Raw genomic sequence first — 16,150 nt, forward strand, 5'->3', positions numbered from 1 at the left:
AACAATGCTGTGGTGAACATTTTTCTTTTGGCCACCCCATGTGGCATGTAGAATCTTAAGTTCCCCAACCAGGGATGAAAGCCATACCCCCTGCAGTGGAAGCATGGAATCCTAACCACTGGACCACCAGGGATGAGCATCTTTGTAGTTAAGTCTATGTACAGATGCTTAAATATTTCCTTAAGCTAAATTTGTAGATTTGGTCTTTTTAATATGAAGTGACACACTGCTTTTAGATAATCTTAATAATTTACATTCATACTAGTAAAGTGTTTCCATGCACCTTTGTCAACACTAGGGATTCCAATTTTGAAAATTATTTTAGTTTGATAGGCAAAAAAGCTATATCACATTTTAATATGTATTATTTTAGATCATTCATATAACCCTTCAATGATACATACAGCCAAAATGTAAAGCTAAGGTAATGCATATATGTGGATTCAGTCAGTTCCTTTAAAATATATTAAGTCCACTTTCTTGATTTTACTTGGCAAAAATACTTATCATCCTATATAACATCTAATTAGATGTAGCACAATATACATTTAGAACACTCTAGGGTTTATAAACAAACCACTGAATGTAGTTATTAATGTTAAGTTTAATATCAAGTTTCATTTTATTTACTGGTATATAACTTCTCCTAAGCTTCTATTTCTATAAGGCTTTGATCATAAGCTCAGTATTTTCTGTGATTTCACTTCACTTCCTTGAGATTCCTTAAAGGAAACTGGAGGACAAGTGGACATGCTCAGAAAGCAGTTACTTCAAATATAGCAAATTGTTTTTAAGGCTCAATCTTCCTATCCTCACCATCATATGGCCTTATAATTCAGTAAGCAGCCCTACTTATTTCTAACATCAGATACATTAATTTTAAGACTATGTTCTTTATACAGATATTTTCTAAGCTTATTAACTTTTTTACCTTTAAGGAAAAGCAGAGGTGGAAACTTTCATTTCAGATTACAGAAGAGTAACTGGTACTAGACTAGCTCTCTTGGATAAAAGATTCAGGGTAATTGTTTCTGGGCAGTGAGCAATAGGCAGTGCAGGACGATGCTCCTTGAGAGAAGGGAAACTCATATGAAATGAGCCTCAGGTTGTCTGGAGATAATTTCCTAAACCCAGTGCAGTATGCTAGGTCTGAGCAAAGTGTGGCTATACTGCTAAGCCGAGGAGACAAGAGTCTAGAGTTCAGGCAGGCTGTATCTGCAACCTGTGGAAAAGGGCATCTGTGCAAGGGGAAGGAGTTAGGAGTTAGTAGTACAGATGGCGGTTTCTTGGGAGTGGCCCAGGGCTACGCGGAAAAATGAGCAGGGAGAGGCTTACTAGAGAGTAGCAGTTGGGGACCTGAGTCTGGAACAGAACTTGTAAGACAGTGTTGTAGTTGAAGGTCTGGCCATGCCAGAGTGGAGAGACTTCATTAACCCCTTATGAATAACCTAAGCATCCGGCTGAGAGCTCAGAAAAACTATGTCTTGGGAGCAAGGCATAAAGTAAGGCCACCGCAGGCAAACCTAAAACCAAGCACTAACAATAGGCCTGTGGGACAGAATATGGAGACTGAGTCTTGTCAAGTTGGAGGGACTTAGAGAGCACTTTCAGCTTTCCAGAGATTCATCTTAACAAAGCATAAAAAGCAGGTATGCACAAGCTCAGGTGATCAGCCAGTAACTCAGCTGCTGGCTGGAACAAAATAAACATGCTTCAGAGGAGGATAATAAAAATCCAGAATCTGTACAACAGAACATCAGTAATATCCATTACATAATCATGCAAAGAAACAAAAAACATGACCCACAGTTAAAAAGCAGTCAACAGAAACTAATACAGAGATGGTCAGGTGCTGAATTTAGAAACTATTACAAGGTATGTCCAAAAATCTAAAGAAAAGATATTCAAAAAGTTAAAAATACAGTCTTAATGAGTGGATGGGGAAATCTACCAAATACAGAAACTATCAAAAGAAAAAACCAAATGAGAATGCGGGACTAAAAATAACTGAAATACAAAATTTACTGGTTGTTCTTAACAGCAGATTGGTGACAATAGAAGAAAGTTAGTAAACTTAAAGACAGATCATAAGAAAAAAAAATGAAGAAAAATGTACAGAGCCTCAAGGATCTGTGGGACACCATCAGCTAGTATAATATACATACTGAAATTATGGAAAACAAAGGCAAAAAGAAAAAAACTTGAAAACAGCCAGCAAAGTGTAATTCTGCTTCAGATGTAGAAAGCTGCAAAAGCATGTAACTCCAGTCTAACAATGATAAAAACCTGGATAATATACATAATCATAAGTTTTACTGAAGCCTAAAGTAAGTTAAGGTTGTAAAAGAATCAGGTGAACTAAATTTCATAGTTTCAAACCCACTGAAGGATAGACAGGACGCATAACGTACTTCATCTTTGGCAGAGAACAGGAGGGAGAGGCAACTCATAAAAGCAGGTAAGAAGGAACCAGTTAACATGTTATTAAATTCTTAAAGGTCATGTATGAGCCAGCATGACTATTTAGAATCACTGGAAGCCCTAGACACTAGGGCAGGGCACAGAGAGATGAAACCTTGCAACTTCCTCCAACCCATCTCTCGTATGAAACCTTGAGCTGCAAACTCTCCAATCCTTGGGGTTTATGCAGAGATTCACTATCTTTGGGAAAAGAAGAGATGCCAAAGATATCTGTGGCTGGGAGAAGGTTGGCAGTAAAAGTTGCACTAGAGGGAAGGGCAGGAAACCTCCCCTGTTCGAACTGTGGGCCTTGTACCAAGTTAACAAGCAGCAGTTGTCTACCACTAGGAAAGGGGAAAGGAACATTCCCACCATAGCTTTCAGGCAAAGAAATACCACTGCAAAGGCAGGAGTAGAAGTGTAAGCCATTTTCCTCTGTGGGAGAGTCAGGAAACCTGCTTGGATCAGGACCTGGCAGTGATGCAAAGTGGAGGTCCATCGCCGTCGTGGGACGAGTAGGAATGCTGAAGGAGCCTCATCCCCAAGGCCTAGGAGAACAGGAACTCTCAAAGACTAACTCTGGGCCTCGGAAGTGAATAATCCCCCTGTCTCCACTCTGAGCCTTACACAGAGTAACAACAGCAGCAGCCATCCACTCATTAAGCCTGACTTATCCATACACTGGAAAAAGGAGAATGACTGTTGATTCCTCATCAGAAATAATGAAGGCCACAGGAAAAGGGAATAAAATCTTTACAGCAGTGAAAGAAAAAGAATTCTCAACTCCAGAATTAGTGAAAATATCATTCAAATATAAGGGGGAGATGAAGACATTTTTAGATAAATAAAGGCTGAGAGAATGTTTCCAGCAGTCTTGCACTAGAAGAACTGCAAAGAAAACAATTCAGCAGTGTCTTAAAAGGTTAAACATGCTAATCATGTGACCTGGCAATTTCATTCCTAGAGAAATGAAAACGTATGCACACAGTTTTATTCACAATAGCCTCAGACCAGAAACAACTCAACTGTTCCTCAACAGGTGACTGGGTAAACTGTGATATCCTCATACAAATGAATATTATTTAGTAACATAAATAGGAACAAACTCTGATTTGTGCAACATGGTTGAATCTCAACATGCTGAGTTTCTTAAAAGAAGACAGACACAAAAGGGTAGTCTGTAAATAATTCTAATAATACAAAGTTCTAAAACTGCAAAACTAATCTATAGTAATAGAAATTCAATTTGTACTTATGTGGGTGGTTAAGGAATAGTTAGATTAATGACAGCTGTATATGGGAATTTTCTGGGTGTTAGAAATGTTCTTTATCTTGACTTGGCTAGTGATTACAGGGTGTATACATTTTTCAAAGTCACTGCACAATATACTTTAAATGTGTACATTTTATTGTATATAAATTATACTCCAGTAATAGGGCTTCCCTGATAGTTCAGCTGGTAAAGAATCTGCCTGCAGTGCAGCTGAGACCCCGGTTCAATTCCTGGGTCAGAAGATTCACTGGAGAAGGGATAGGCTACCCACTCCAGTATTCTTGGGCTTCCCTTGTGGCTCAGCTGGTAAAGAATCCACCTGCAATGCAGGAGACCTTGGTTTGATCCCTGGGTTGGGAAGATCCCCTGGAGAAGGGAAAGGCTATCCAATCCAGTATTCTGGCCTAGAGAATTCCATGGACTGTATAGTCCATGGGATCACAAAGAGTTGGACACAACTGACTGACTTCCACTTTCACTATTGATTTTTAAAAAGAGATATTATCCTCTTTAGAGTTATAAAACATTACCTGTATAGATCTGTCTTGTTATCAAACCAATCTGATAAGACTCGAAAAGTAAAGAGGGGAAAACGCTGATGAAGAACATGAAAGCTCACATTTTCAAAGGTGTAGTTATTTAGAGCCACCTAGGAAAAAAAAAAAAAGAAAAACTCCATTATAACAACACTCATACTTACATGCGAATTTGTTTCTAAAAGATTCTAAATATTATTTCTAACTTTTCATATGATATGAAAGCTACTTGTAAAAATAATCTGTATTACAATTTAATCACAATTAATTTAAAACTATGTAGACACTGCCTACTGGACAGAAATGTTTGTACTAAATTAACATTTAATTGGAAAAATAATCAGACCTGTAAGATTCAACTTGGTCATATAATACTTACTTTAGAGATTCCAGTTCTTATCACTTCTGTTTATATCTATGCCAATAAAAATACTGACAAACAGATTATTTTCAAGCAAGTTAATTTTCTGTTCTTCCCATACTTACTTTCTGGTCCTGGATGACAGGCTGATTAACATGCTCCCACAGATTCAAGAATGAGTTACCTAGTTAAAGGCAGGCATTCATTCTGCTCACAAGAATTACATCAGTACTAAGACCCAATACATGGACATTATAGGGTCACTTAATTTCATCCCCAAAGCAAAAGATTATAAAGAAATGGCAGAAATGTTTCTTTATCTTCAAAATATGTAAGTGAAAGCTGTGTTACTGGGAAAAGAATACTGGAAAAGGGTCCAAATTCATAAAAACATACCTCTAGCTAGATGATCTCTCATAAATACCTACAAGACACAGCAATCTAGGCAAAGACAGTTATTTCACTGTAAATGAAAATTATGGAATCAGCAGTCACCATTCTTAGGGCAGTTTGGGGTTGTGAGGAACAGTTCAAATAGCACTTCACATTTGTATATAACCATCTTCAAATACTTTCTTTTCTACCTCTACAATCCAACAAGTACAAAACAGAGACTGAATGTTAAGCTCATCTCAGTCCAGTGACCCAAACTAGCCTCACTTTATCTACAATTTCTATCAATCTCCAGAAAAACAGCACCAAAATGTGGCATATTTCATGGACTGTGTGTATGTAACTTACACTTGGATACAAAGACTTTTAAACTTTGGAATGAGCGTATTTATTATAAAGTCACCAGTATAAAACAGATAATAACACATTATCTTGGAAGTAAATTACTACCATTTTTACAAAAATTGGTATTGCCCTGGAGTACGTCCCTCAAAAATAAATGAATAACTCATTATCAAATCCCCATACTTGAATGACTCTTGTACATGTTAATGAATATTTTAATTTAGTTTAAAATTTTTTTCTATTTAGTTTCATAGAAAATGGAACCAAATATCTGACCTCAGGTAGTTACATGATTACCTAATACAGAGTATAGCACTTCAGACCAAACCAATACTTCTGCTAGAGTATACATCATCATTATAACAAGCAAAAAAATCGCTCCAGAAAAAATCACCTGGCAGCTCTTTCATTATGGGAAGACTTGAAGTCTCCCATGTAATAAGTTGATCTATAAGGATTAACTGGGAGATTCTGTGACCTCAAACTTCACTTAAATAAAATTTTAGAAAATGGTCTATATAATGAGGTGCATGAAACTGGAGCCTATTATACAGAGTGAAGTAAGCCAGAAAGAAAAACACCAATACAGTATACTAACGCATATATATGGAATTTAGAAAGATGGTAACAATAACCCTGTGTACGAGACAGCAAAAGAGACACTGATGTATAGAACAGTCTTATGGACTCTGTGAGAGAGGGAGAGGGTGGGAAGATTTGGGAGAATGGCATTGAAACATGTAAAATATCATGAAACAAGTTGCCAGTCTAGGTTCGATGCACGATACTGGATGCTTGGGGCTGGTGCACTGGGACGACCCAGAGGGATGGGATGGGGAGGGAGGAGGGAGGAGGGTTCAGGATGGGGAACACATATATACCTGTGGCGGATTCATTTTGATATTTGGCAAAACTAATACAGTTATGTTAAGTTTAAAAATAAAATTAAATTAAAAAAAAAAAAAAAGAAAATGGTCTATAATACCTGAGGCAGATGGCAGACTTATGTTCTGAGTTGATTTTATTTCAAATAGATTAAAACAGATAAATAGTTTATTTCATAAATTGGATGAAGGCTAAAATATTATAACCTTGTAGCACCCACTCTACTTTGGGTCTTATTAGTGTCACAAAAGTGTAAAAATGCTCAGCTATAATCCCAGCTATAAGTAAAATTAAAGGAAAGAAAACATGAAGTCTAAAATTAAGATACTTGGAATGTTTCTAATCTTTAGAGTGGTTTACTCCACAAGTTGACATATGAATCTAAAAGTAAGAATTAGGAGTTTGTTATTTGTTTTAGAAGGCAATCTAAGTGAGTTAAACATTGGAATAATGTACTATGTACAACAGATCAAAGCCAGAACTAATATAAAGGAAGAAAGTGTTGTAGTCCTTGGCCATTTATTTACTAATAAAGGAATCGGCTGATAAGAGGTATGGTTACACTTTTCCATTCATAGAGTCAATGTGCAATATACAATGGTTAGTCACTTCAGAAACAAATTCTTCAGAATGGGGAGAGGCAATCAGAGAATCACTGCAGGGGAGCCGGGAAACAAAGAGGAAAGGGACAAAGAGGAAGGAGACAATGAGGAAGTGCCTGGGCCCTATTATCCTACCACCTTACTCCCTCAGTTGTTCCTCACTTCCCCAAAGTCTTCAGTTAAAAGTTCTGATTGACATAAACTTTATACAGAAATGCCAGGCTGGATGAAGCACAAGCTGGAATCAAGATTGCCAGGAGAAATATCAATAACCTCCGATATGCAGATGACACCACCCTTAAGCCAGAAAGTAAAGAAGAACCAAAGAGCCTCTTGATGAAAGTGAAAGAGGAGAGTGAAAAAGTTGGCTTAAAGCTCAACATTCAGAAAACTAAGATCATGGCATCAGGTCCCATCACTTAATGGCAAACAGATGGGGAAACAATGGAAAGAGTGACAGACTTTATTTTTGGGGCTCCAAAACCATTGCAGATGGTGACTGAAGCCATGAAATTAAAAGATGCTTGCTCCTTGGAAGAAAAGTTATGACCAACCTAGACAGCAGATTAAAAAGCAGAGACATTACTTTGCCAACAAAGGTCTGTCTAGTCAAGGCTATGGTTTTTCCAGTAGTCATGTATGGATGTGAGAGTTGGACTATAAAGAAAGCTGAGCGCCAAAGAATTGATGCTTTTGAACTGTGGTGTTGGAGAAGACTCTCAAGAGTCTTCCCTTGGACAGCAAGGAGATCCAACCAGTCCATCCTAAAGGAAATCAGTCCAGAATATTCATTGGAAGGACTGATGCTGAAGCTGAAACTCCAATAATTTGGCCACCTGATGCCAAGAGCTGACTCATTGGAAAAGACCCTGATGCTGGGAAAGATTGAAGGTGGGAGGAGAAGGGGACGACAGAGGATGAGATGGTTGGATGGCATCACTGACTCAATGGATATGAGTTTGAGTAAGCTCTGGGAGTTGGTGATGGACAGGGAGGCCTGGCGTGCTGCAGTCCATGGGGTCACAAAGAGTCGGACACGACCGAGCTAAACTGAACACAAATTTATAGTGAACCCATGAATTGTAATGTATGCATACATCCATGTAACCGCCACATAGATGAAGAAATTTCTAGGGCACTGGAAGGCTGCCTTGTGCCCTTTCCCACTCAGTATTCACCAAAGTTATAGTCTAGGCTTGTTCATTTTGTAACTTCATATTTCCATACTTTAAATGGAAACATTTAACATGTACTATTATTTATCTGGTTTCTTTTGGTCAAAATTACCTTTGAGATTCAACAGCTGTTCAGTGTGACAATATTCCATCGTTCTTCATTGCTAGGTGGTATTCTTTCGTTACAGCTGCTTACTCTGCACCCTACTACACACCAATTATTGGTGACAAGTCTATCTCCCATAGTGTTCTTTGACAGCAGGAACATCTCTGTACATCCTTCCCACTCACTTCTCACTCTGCACCAAGACTCAACAGTGATCTGTCTTTCCTCTAAATGTATATATCATTTATGTCTCATTTGGCTCTTATACGCCTGTAGGGTCAGTGACAGATGGTCTATCAAAACCATATATATGGGAGGTATGTGTATACAAACACATCACTGCCCACACCCACACTCATTTCAAAAATGCTCTATGTGCTCAGAGAACTTATTATCTGACTACTCCTTAGCATCTGATTCCTCTGTTTCTCAAAATGTTTTCATTCACAAAAACATGCTTGCATCAACCCTGCTGGCTCTCTCCATTTACTTCTCAGTGAGCTCATCCACACTCTAACGTGACTTCCAAGGCTGTACCTCTCATTCAGACTCTATGCCATAATTGGGACTTTCCTACTTAAATGTCTGTTGAGTATATTTACATGGATATATGATGGATATCTCATGCTCATTATTCTTAATATTCAGTTTCCCATCTAAACATGATCTTAAACCATCTATGTCAGAACCCTGATAATCATTCTCGACACATCTTCATCTTTTTGTACATCCAATTCTTGCATACTCTCTAAACTGTTTTGTGAATCCTGATATCACTGTCAACTTTCATTTGAGGAACTACAATAATGTTCTTACTGGTTTCCTTACCTCTGGTCTTCTCCCCTTCTACACCACTACCAGGAGACAGGTCTCTGAGATAAAATCACAGCAGTGCCTCTGTATTACCTTAACCAACCCAACAATCATACTCTGAGACCTGTGATTACCAGTAATTGTATCCTCTCCATAATTTCGTGCAATCCATCCTCTTAACACTGTCTCCTTCTGGTTTACTCCCCTTGGTGCCTTGACCTCTTTGCTCCTAACCTAGCTCAATTTCACAGTCAATTACCATAATCCTAACCTCACACTAACATTTGGTTCTCTGTCCCCTCTTGATTCCTTTGTAATTAATTCAATTTTAGTAAAAACATAATTCTTTGCCTGCAAGCTGTGATGAAATCTAAACCTCTGTTACTCTGTACTTGTATCTGTGAATCTGAACACAGTTGGCAGGTATCACTTTACTTTCCTGATGCAAATCTCAATTGGGTAGTCAATGCCTAGCTTCTATATTTTCTTTTCTTTTTTTTTTCATTTCATACATGATATTTTACATGTTTCAATGCCATTCTCCCAAATCTTCCCACCCTCTCCCTCTCCCACAGAGTCCATAAGACTGTTCTATACATCAGTGTCTCTTTTGCTGTCTCGTACACAGGGTTATTGTTACCATCTTTCTAAATTCCATATATATGTGTTAGTATACTGTATTGGTGTTTTTCTTTCTGGCTTACTTCACTCTGTATAATAGGCTCCAGTTTCATATTTTCTTAATTAACCATTCTCAAATTCCCCTAGATGACACTTCTCTCTTCAAACCCAGAGAGCCCCTCCATACTGCTCACTCTTAGCTAAAAACAGTGTTTCTTATTTCAGAGAGAAAACTGAAGCAGGGGCTTCCCTTGTGGCTCAGTAGTAAAGAATTTGCCTGCCAATGCAGGAGTCATCGGTTTGATCCCTGACCTGAGGAGAACCCTCACGCTGTGGAGCAACTAATTCCATGCTCCACAACTATTGAGCCTGTGCTCCGCAAGAAGATGCCACCACGAGAAACCTGCATGCCACAATCAAGAGTAACCCCTGCTCGCTGCAACTAGAGGAAAGCTCAAGCAGCGACAAAGACCCAGCACAGCCAATAATAAATAAAAATTTAAAAATTATTAGAAAAAAGAAAACTGAAGCAACAAGACGAGAGCTTACACAAATTCTCACCCTCACATCTACCCACCTAACAACATCTGCAATGATAGTCTGCCTTCCTGCCTGCTAAAATAGAGGAAACAGCTATACCCTTAATCTTAATTTGATATAAAACTTAACTTGATCTAAATCTAAAACAGATCTGCCCAGATCTGTACACTAGAGATGGCATTCTGTAATAGCTGTTGGACTGAATCAGTTCAATATTTGTTGAAACTGATCTATTTCCAACCTACTTTGCAAATTCTTGAAAAGCCTGGATTAAGTTGATATCTGGAAGTCCTCTAAATAAAATCCTTTGGGGGAAGAGTCATTTATTCTTTCATTCACTCAGTCAACAAGTATATCATGAGCACTATTAAGAGGCACTTTGTTACTGAGGATTCAGAGTCTAGAGGGAATAGCAGTAATTCCATTTTAAAGTTATGTAGGACAGTGAAAACTATTAATAGTATGTTAAAAAAATAAAATAAATTTTAAACCCAAAGTAACATTTAAAAAAAAGATATCCATTCAGCTGTAAATTGTATCTGGGTGGTGCAACTGTTGTTGTTCTAGAAAGAACAAGGGGGTTTCACTTTCATTTTACAAACTCTTCTGTTTTTTTAAAATAGAAAATATAAATTATTTTTAATAAAGAATATATTAAAAACAAAGACTAAAGAAAACAATAATAGAGTTAGAAATAGCTGAGTGCCATAGGGAGATACAAAGAAATAAAGATAAAAAGGAGCTTCTGGAACTGTTTAGATCCAGAAAAAATAGTCCAAGGGCCTCTAATATAAAGAAATTCTTAGGGCCAAAATCATAACCTTTTAAGTTCTGTACAACTTAAGATATAAGACAATACTTCCCACAAGTGTACTCAGAATTTCATGGAAATTTCCAAATTGCCAGGAGTACTTTGGGTTAGAAAAAAGTGATAATCTAATTTGGCTCATCTAGCAAAGTTCGGGGAGACCGGGATAAATTACCCTACTCATAACTTTCTCACAGTTGTTCCTCACAGATACAAAAAAAGAGCAGAGATGTTATATATTCAGCCTAGAGTTAGAGAAAGCCCTTGACCTTGAATTTTCCGAAAGGACTAAAGAAAGCCCTGAACTTTGAAAAAATACTTACTCTTTAAACTGTGATTTTTTAAGCTATGCTATGCTATGCTATGCTAAGTCACGTCAGTCGTGTCCGACTCTGTGCGACCCCATAGACGGCAGCCCACCATGCTCCCCCGTCCCTGGGATTCTCCAGGCAAGAACACTGGAGTGGGTTGCCATTTCCTTCTCCAATGCAGGAAAGTGAAAAGTGAAAGTGAAGTTGCTCAGTCGTGTCCGACTCTTAGCGACCCCATGGACTGCAGCCTACCAGGCTCCTCCGTCCATGGGATTTTCCAAGCAAGAGTACTGGAGTGGGGTGCCATTGCCTTCTCCGGATTTTTTAAGCTAGAAACTGATAATTGTTAGAGCTGCCTTTTGGATCTTCAGGAATGAAAAGATCGCTAAAACTAAGACTCGATGATTTAATTTTGTGTTTATATACTTATGTGTTCATTCCAGGCAATATCAGAGACTAAAGTTTGAAATATATAATAGAATATATGAAACAAATACATCATAATCTCTGTACCTTTCATATCCTGTGCTGTGTCACTAGGAATTGCAGTTGACCCTTGAACAATACAGGGGTTAGGGGCACTGACCCTCATACAGTTGAAAAACCTGTGTATAACTTTACAGTTAGCTCTTCATGTTTGCATATCTGCATTGCAGATTCAACCAATCTGCAGACTGTATAATACTGTAGTAGGTATTTATTGGGGAAAAAAAATTCGCCAATAAGTGGATCTGTTCAGTTCAAAGCTATGTTGTTTGAGGGTCAACTGTATTTTTGAAATCACTGGGGCATTATTGTGCTGACAATATTTTAAGAAGAGACAACAGGATAAAATTATCCTCAAGTAGATAAATATATGGTACATTTTCAAATTAGATAAAATGTGAGTATAACTTCAGGTCTATGGGACAGAGAGAGAATAAACATGGGAAGGCTTTCCTGCTGGCTCAGTGGTAAAAAAAAAAATCTGCCTGCTAATGCAGGAGACACAAGTTCCATCCCTGGTCAGGGAAGATCCCACATGCTACAGAGCAAGTAAGCCTACGTGCCACAACTACTGAGCTTGTGCTTAAGAGCCTGGGAACCGCAACTACTGAGCCCACATACCACAGCTACTGACAGCTTTGTGTCCTAGAGCCCATGCTCTGCAACGAGACCATAATGAGAAGCCCTCCCACCTCACCTAGAGAGTAGCCCTCACTCACAGCAACTAGAGAAAAGCTCGAGCAGCAAAGAAGACCCAGCCCAGCCATAAATAATGAATAAATAAAATTATTTTTAAAAACAAGAATACCTAAATTTGATATAAAGAGTGTATTTCCTTATCTGGAAGAATTACTGTGTGATAGGTCCCAAAAGAATTGCAGAGAACATGTCTGGAACTTCAAATTTTTATATAAACCTAGAAGAGCCAGAAAAGATCACAACAAATAATAAGTGTACAATAGAAATAGAATGTAGTTTCAAAAGGAAGTAGCTGAAGAACAGAATCCTCTTTAAAATATAAACATTTTCTCTGATATTTTAAGTCCAAAATCTGAGAAGAGACCAATTTACTGTACATATCTTTTTTCTTACATTTTTGGTGAGTGATTGCATATTAGTAAGATAGTTTCATATTACCAAAACTCCTTATCTGGGTCTCCAAAGACCCAACTGGAATGTGCTATTAACTATTTCCAAGTACTGTCTTTCCAGTATTTCTTGTTGAGTTGCTAAGTTGTGTCCAAATCTTTTGTGACCCCATGGACTAGCCAGATAGGCTCCTCTGCCCATGGGATTTCCCAGGAAAGAATACTAAAGTGGGTTGCTACTTCCTTCTCCAGGGGATTCTCCCTGACCCAGAGATCAAACCCATGTCTCTTGCATTGGCAAATGGATTCTTTACCACTGAGCCACGAGGGAAGTCCCTTTCTAATTCAGCTAGGTTTTAAATATCCTAATTTCAAAAAGTTCTTTCCCATGTCTACACTAAATTTTTCTTACTGTAATAAAAAGGCCAAGTTGAATTTATCTGGCCTTGTGTAAAAATGATTTCAGAGCAAAAAGTGATGAAATTATACAACATTCCATACATACAAGATAACATTTTATGACAGCTATAGACTTACATAGAAAATGCTATTTGTGCTTAGACAGAAACAGGGAAAAAATCATCAATAATGAAGTTAAGTACTTTTATAGCTTTGCCTTTTAGAAAGTAGTTTTTGTTTTTGAAACGCTTAAGTATAATAAAAGTAATTCACAAGGAAGCATACACTACATAGGAAGCTATACTAATGTTCTATAATGATTAAATCATTACACTGATCTAATCTCTTACTTCCAAACCAAATTTCAGATAAAGTATCTTACCTCATTTCTCATGATTCTCCAAAGATTTAGTGTAATTCGGCCAACAATATTTATCTCACTCATTACATCTGATCCATACTCATCTCTTTCGGCTGCAAATCTATTCTCAGTTTTGTCATCTATAGAAATGAATATAGATTGCATCAGGACTCACAGAAATCAAATTTCCAAGAGAACCATAAGAAAATAAGAATAATAAAAATGAAGATGAAGATTAAGGATTAACTGTAATTCACAGTCTATTTTGTATTAGACTTAAGAGAATAATCATTATTTTGATAGGTTTTTCTGTCCTCTAAGTTATAAAAGAATTTTGTGAAATAAATGTATCTGAAAACTGTACATATTTTTAACAATAAAACATATATATACACACATGTATTTTAAAAATAAATCCTTTTCTCTTTAAAAATGATAATTACTGGTGCTATTTTTATGAATACCTAATATCACACCATTCTTTGGTGTTTGGATGAAAAACATTTATTATGAAACTTGTCATCTCCTGCAAAAAAAAAAGGTAGAATTTTTAACCTAAACAATTCTCTGAAAATTTATTGACATTAATTAATGATGTTTGTATTGAGGATGAAATTCTATTAACTATATATAAAGAACTAGTTGAAGAGTACTTTTTATAGCATATAGACTTCTGAGTTTAGTTTTTCTAAGTGATAATTATATCTAGAATAGAAATCAAAATGTGTTTCTAGTATATAACACTGGGTATAAATGAATGTTGTTGATTAGAGGCTCTGGAATAACAAGTATATTCATCAACTCAATGACATCAGATTGAGCAAACTCCAGGAGATAGTGAAGGACAAGGAAGCCTGGAGTGCTGCAAGTCCATGGGGTCGCAGACAGTCAGACACGATTGAACTGAACAATGGTATTTGAATGTCTGTTGAGTCCAAAAACTTTACTAACATTATTTTATTTTAATACAGCTACTTTATTATGTTTGTACTATAATGCAAAATAAAAATTATACTTTCTACTCAGAAATGTTTTATCTTGCCCCAGGTCATGTAGTAACAAAAACTAGTATTCTAAACCTGGGTTAGTTGATTATAAAGACAATGTAGACACACCTACCACTCTTCTTTATTTTAGAGACATAATGCTTAAAAGATTTTTTCAAGTGTATAGCATAGTGATTTAGTATGTTTGCAGATTATATTCCATTATAGTTTATTACAAGATAATGGGTACAATTTCCTGTGTTCTACAGCATGAAACTAACACTATATTATAAATCAATTTAAAAAAAGGTTTCAGTTTAACACCTACATAATGTTTATTACATTCTCAGCCTCTTTCTCAGTATTTTACAATCACCCTATGAGATAAGTTCCATTACATCCCCATTTTACAGATGAACAAACTGAAGTATCGATAGGTTAAGTAACCTATCCTGTTGGACATCCAAATCCTGTTGGCCAGGGCTCGAACCCAGGTCATCTTTCTGCAGAATGAGCTGTTTACCACTAGTGCTCTTTACTACGCTTACTTAAATCATGCCCTTTCTACGGTTTCATGCCACCTCATAAATGGTTTCAGGAATGTTCTAAAAGGACAGGAAGTTTCATTCATTATTCTGAAGTCATATACCTTGTTACAAATTAATCAACTAGTAAGTGCACTGAACACTCATGCTACCTATTCTCAATGTTCAGAACCCTATCCCCAACGAAATGATGTAAAAACTGAAATATATCACTATTCCTCGCTCAAGGGACACAGAAGCTCCAAAAAATTAATTCCATGAAAAGCTAAAAGCAGCTATCTTTTTATCCTAAGATTTTGCAAAGCTCAAAATATTTGCTGTCCTTGAATCTTCTGGCTTCAACCCTTCTCTTTCCATTTACCAACACTTTGGACATTTTGTTGACTTCATAACCCCTTTCAGGAGGTATCTTGATTGGTTTTACTAATCTTCTATTTGACCTTTAAGCCTCTGGAACTATATGCTACTTTGTCCTAATCAGACTTGTGTGTGTGTGGGGGGGGTGGGGGGGGCCTTAAAAACAAAGTTATTAACAATTTGGTAACTATAAAGAAAACATAATTTTAAAAATGCTTTAAAAAAAACTAATTTTGGTATGAATGTTATTATTGTCTCCCTCTTCAATCAGAATAACACTTTTGAGGAACAGACTTCAAAATTCATGTAATTTTTTAGCCTGATACCCTCCCCCCCCAAAAAAACACAACAGTTAGTATTTCTCTACCATCTCCTCCTTCCTCACCAAATAGATAAAACATAGAAACAGACAAATAAAATTATGGTATGCCAAGTCAAAGAAACGTTTTGTACTTCATAATGATTATAAAGAATATCTCATAAAGCAGAAAAATACTTATGTTAAAATGCTGGGTAAAAATGGGATATATGTATGATTAAAGTTATATAAAAAAATAAAGACCTGTATTCTTTTGTTTGTTTGTTTTTTAGTCACTAAGTTGTGTCCCACTCTTTCGTGACCCCATGAACTGTAGCCTACCAGGCTTCCCTGTCCATGGGATTTCCCAGGAAAAGAATACTGGAGCAAGTTGCCATTTC

General features: G+C 36.9%; 1 protein-coding gene across 8 annotated transcripts in view; it reads right to left on the minus strand.

Annotated features, from left to right (window-relative positions):
* REV3L (REV3 like, DNA directed polymerase zeta catalytic subunit) overlaps positions 1–16,150 on the minus strand; it is a 175,455-nt gene that overhangs the window by 35,114 nt on the left and 124,191 nt on the right. For all 8 annotated transcript variants that reach the window (XM_025295022.3, XM_025295024.3, XM_025295025.3 and 5 more), the window contains 2 exons: positions 13,585–13,703; positions 4,264–4,382 (listed from right to left, as the gene is read on the minus strand). In XM_025295022.3, the coding sequence (XP_025150807.3) occupies positions 4,264–4,382; positions 13,585–13,703 (238 nt within the window). The remainder of the gene's footprint in view (positions 1–4,263; positions 4,383–13,584; positions 13,704–16,150) is intronic.

This window comes from Bubalus bubalis, chromosome 10 (assembly GCF_019923935.1).
Source record: "Bubalus bubalis isolate 160015118507 breed Murrah chromosome 10, NDDB_SH_1, whole genome shotgun sequence".
In the NCBI taxonomy this organism is placed as follows: Eukaryota; Metazoa; Chordata; class Mammalia; order Artiodactyla; family Bovidae; genus Bubalus; species Bubalus bubalis.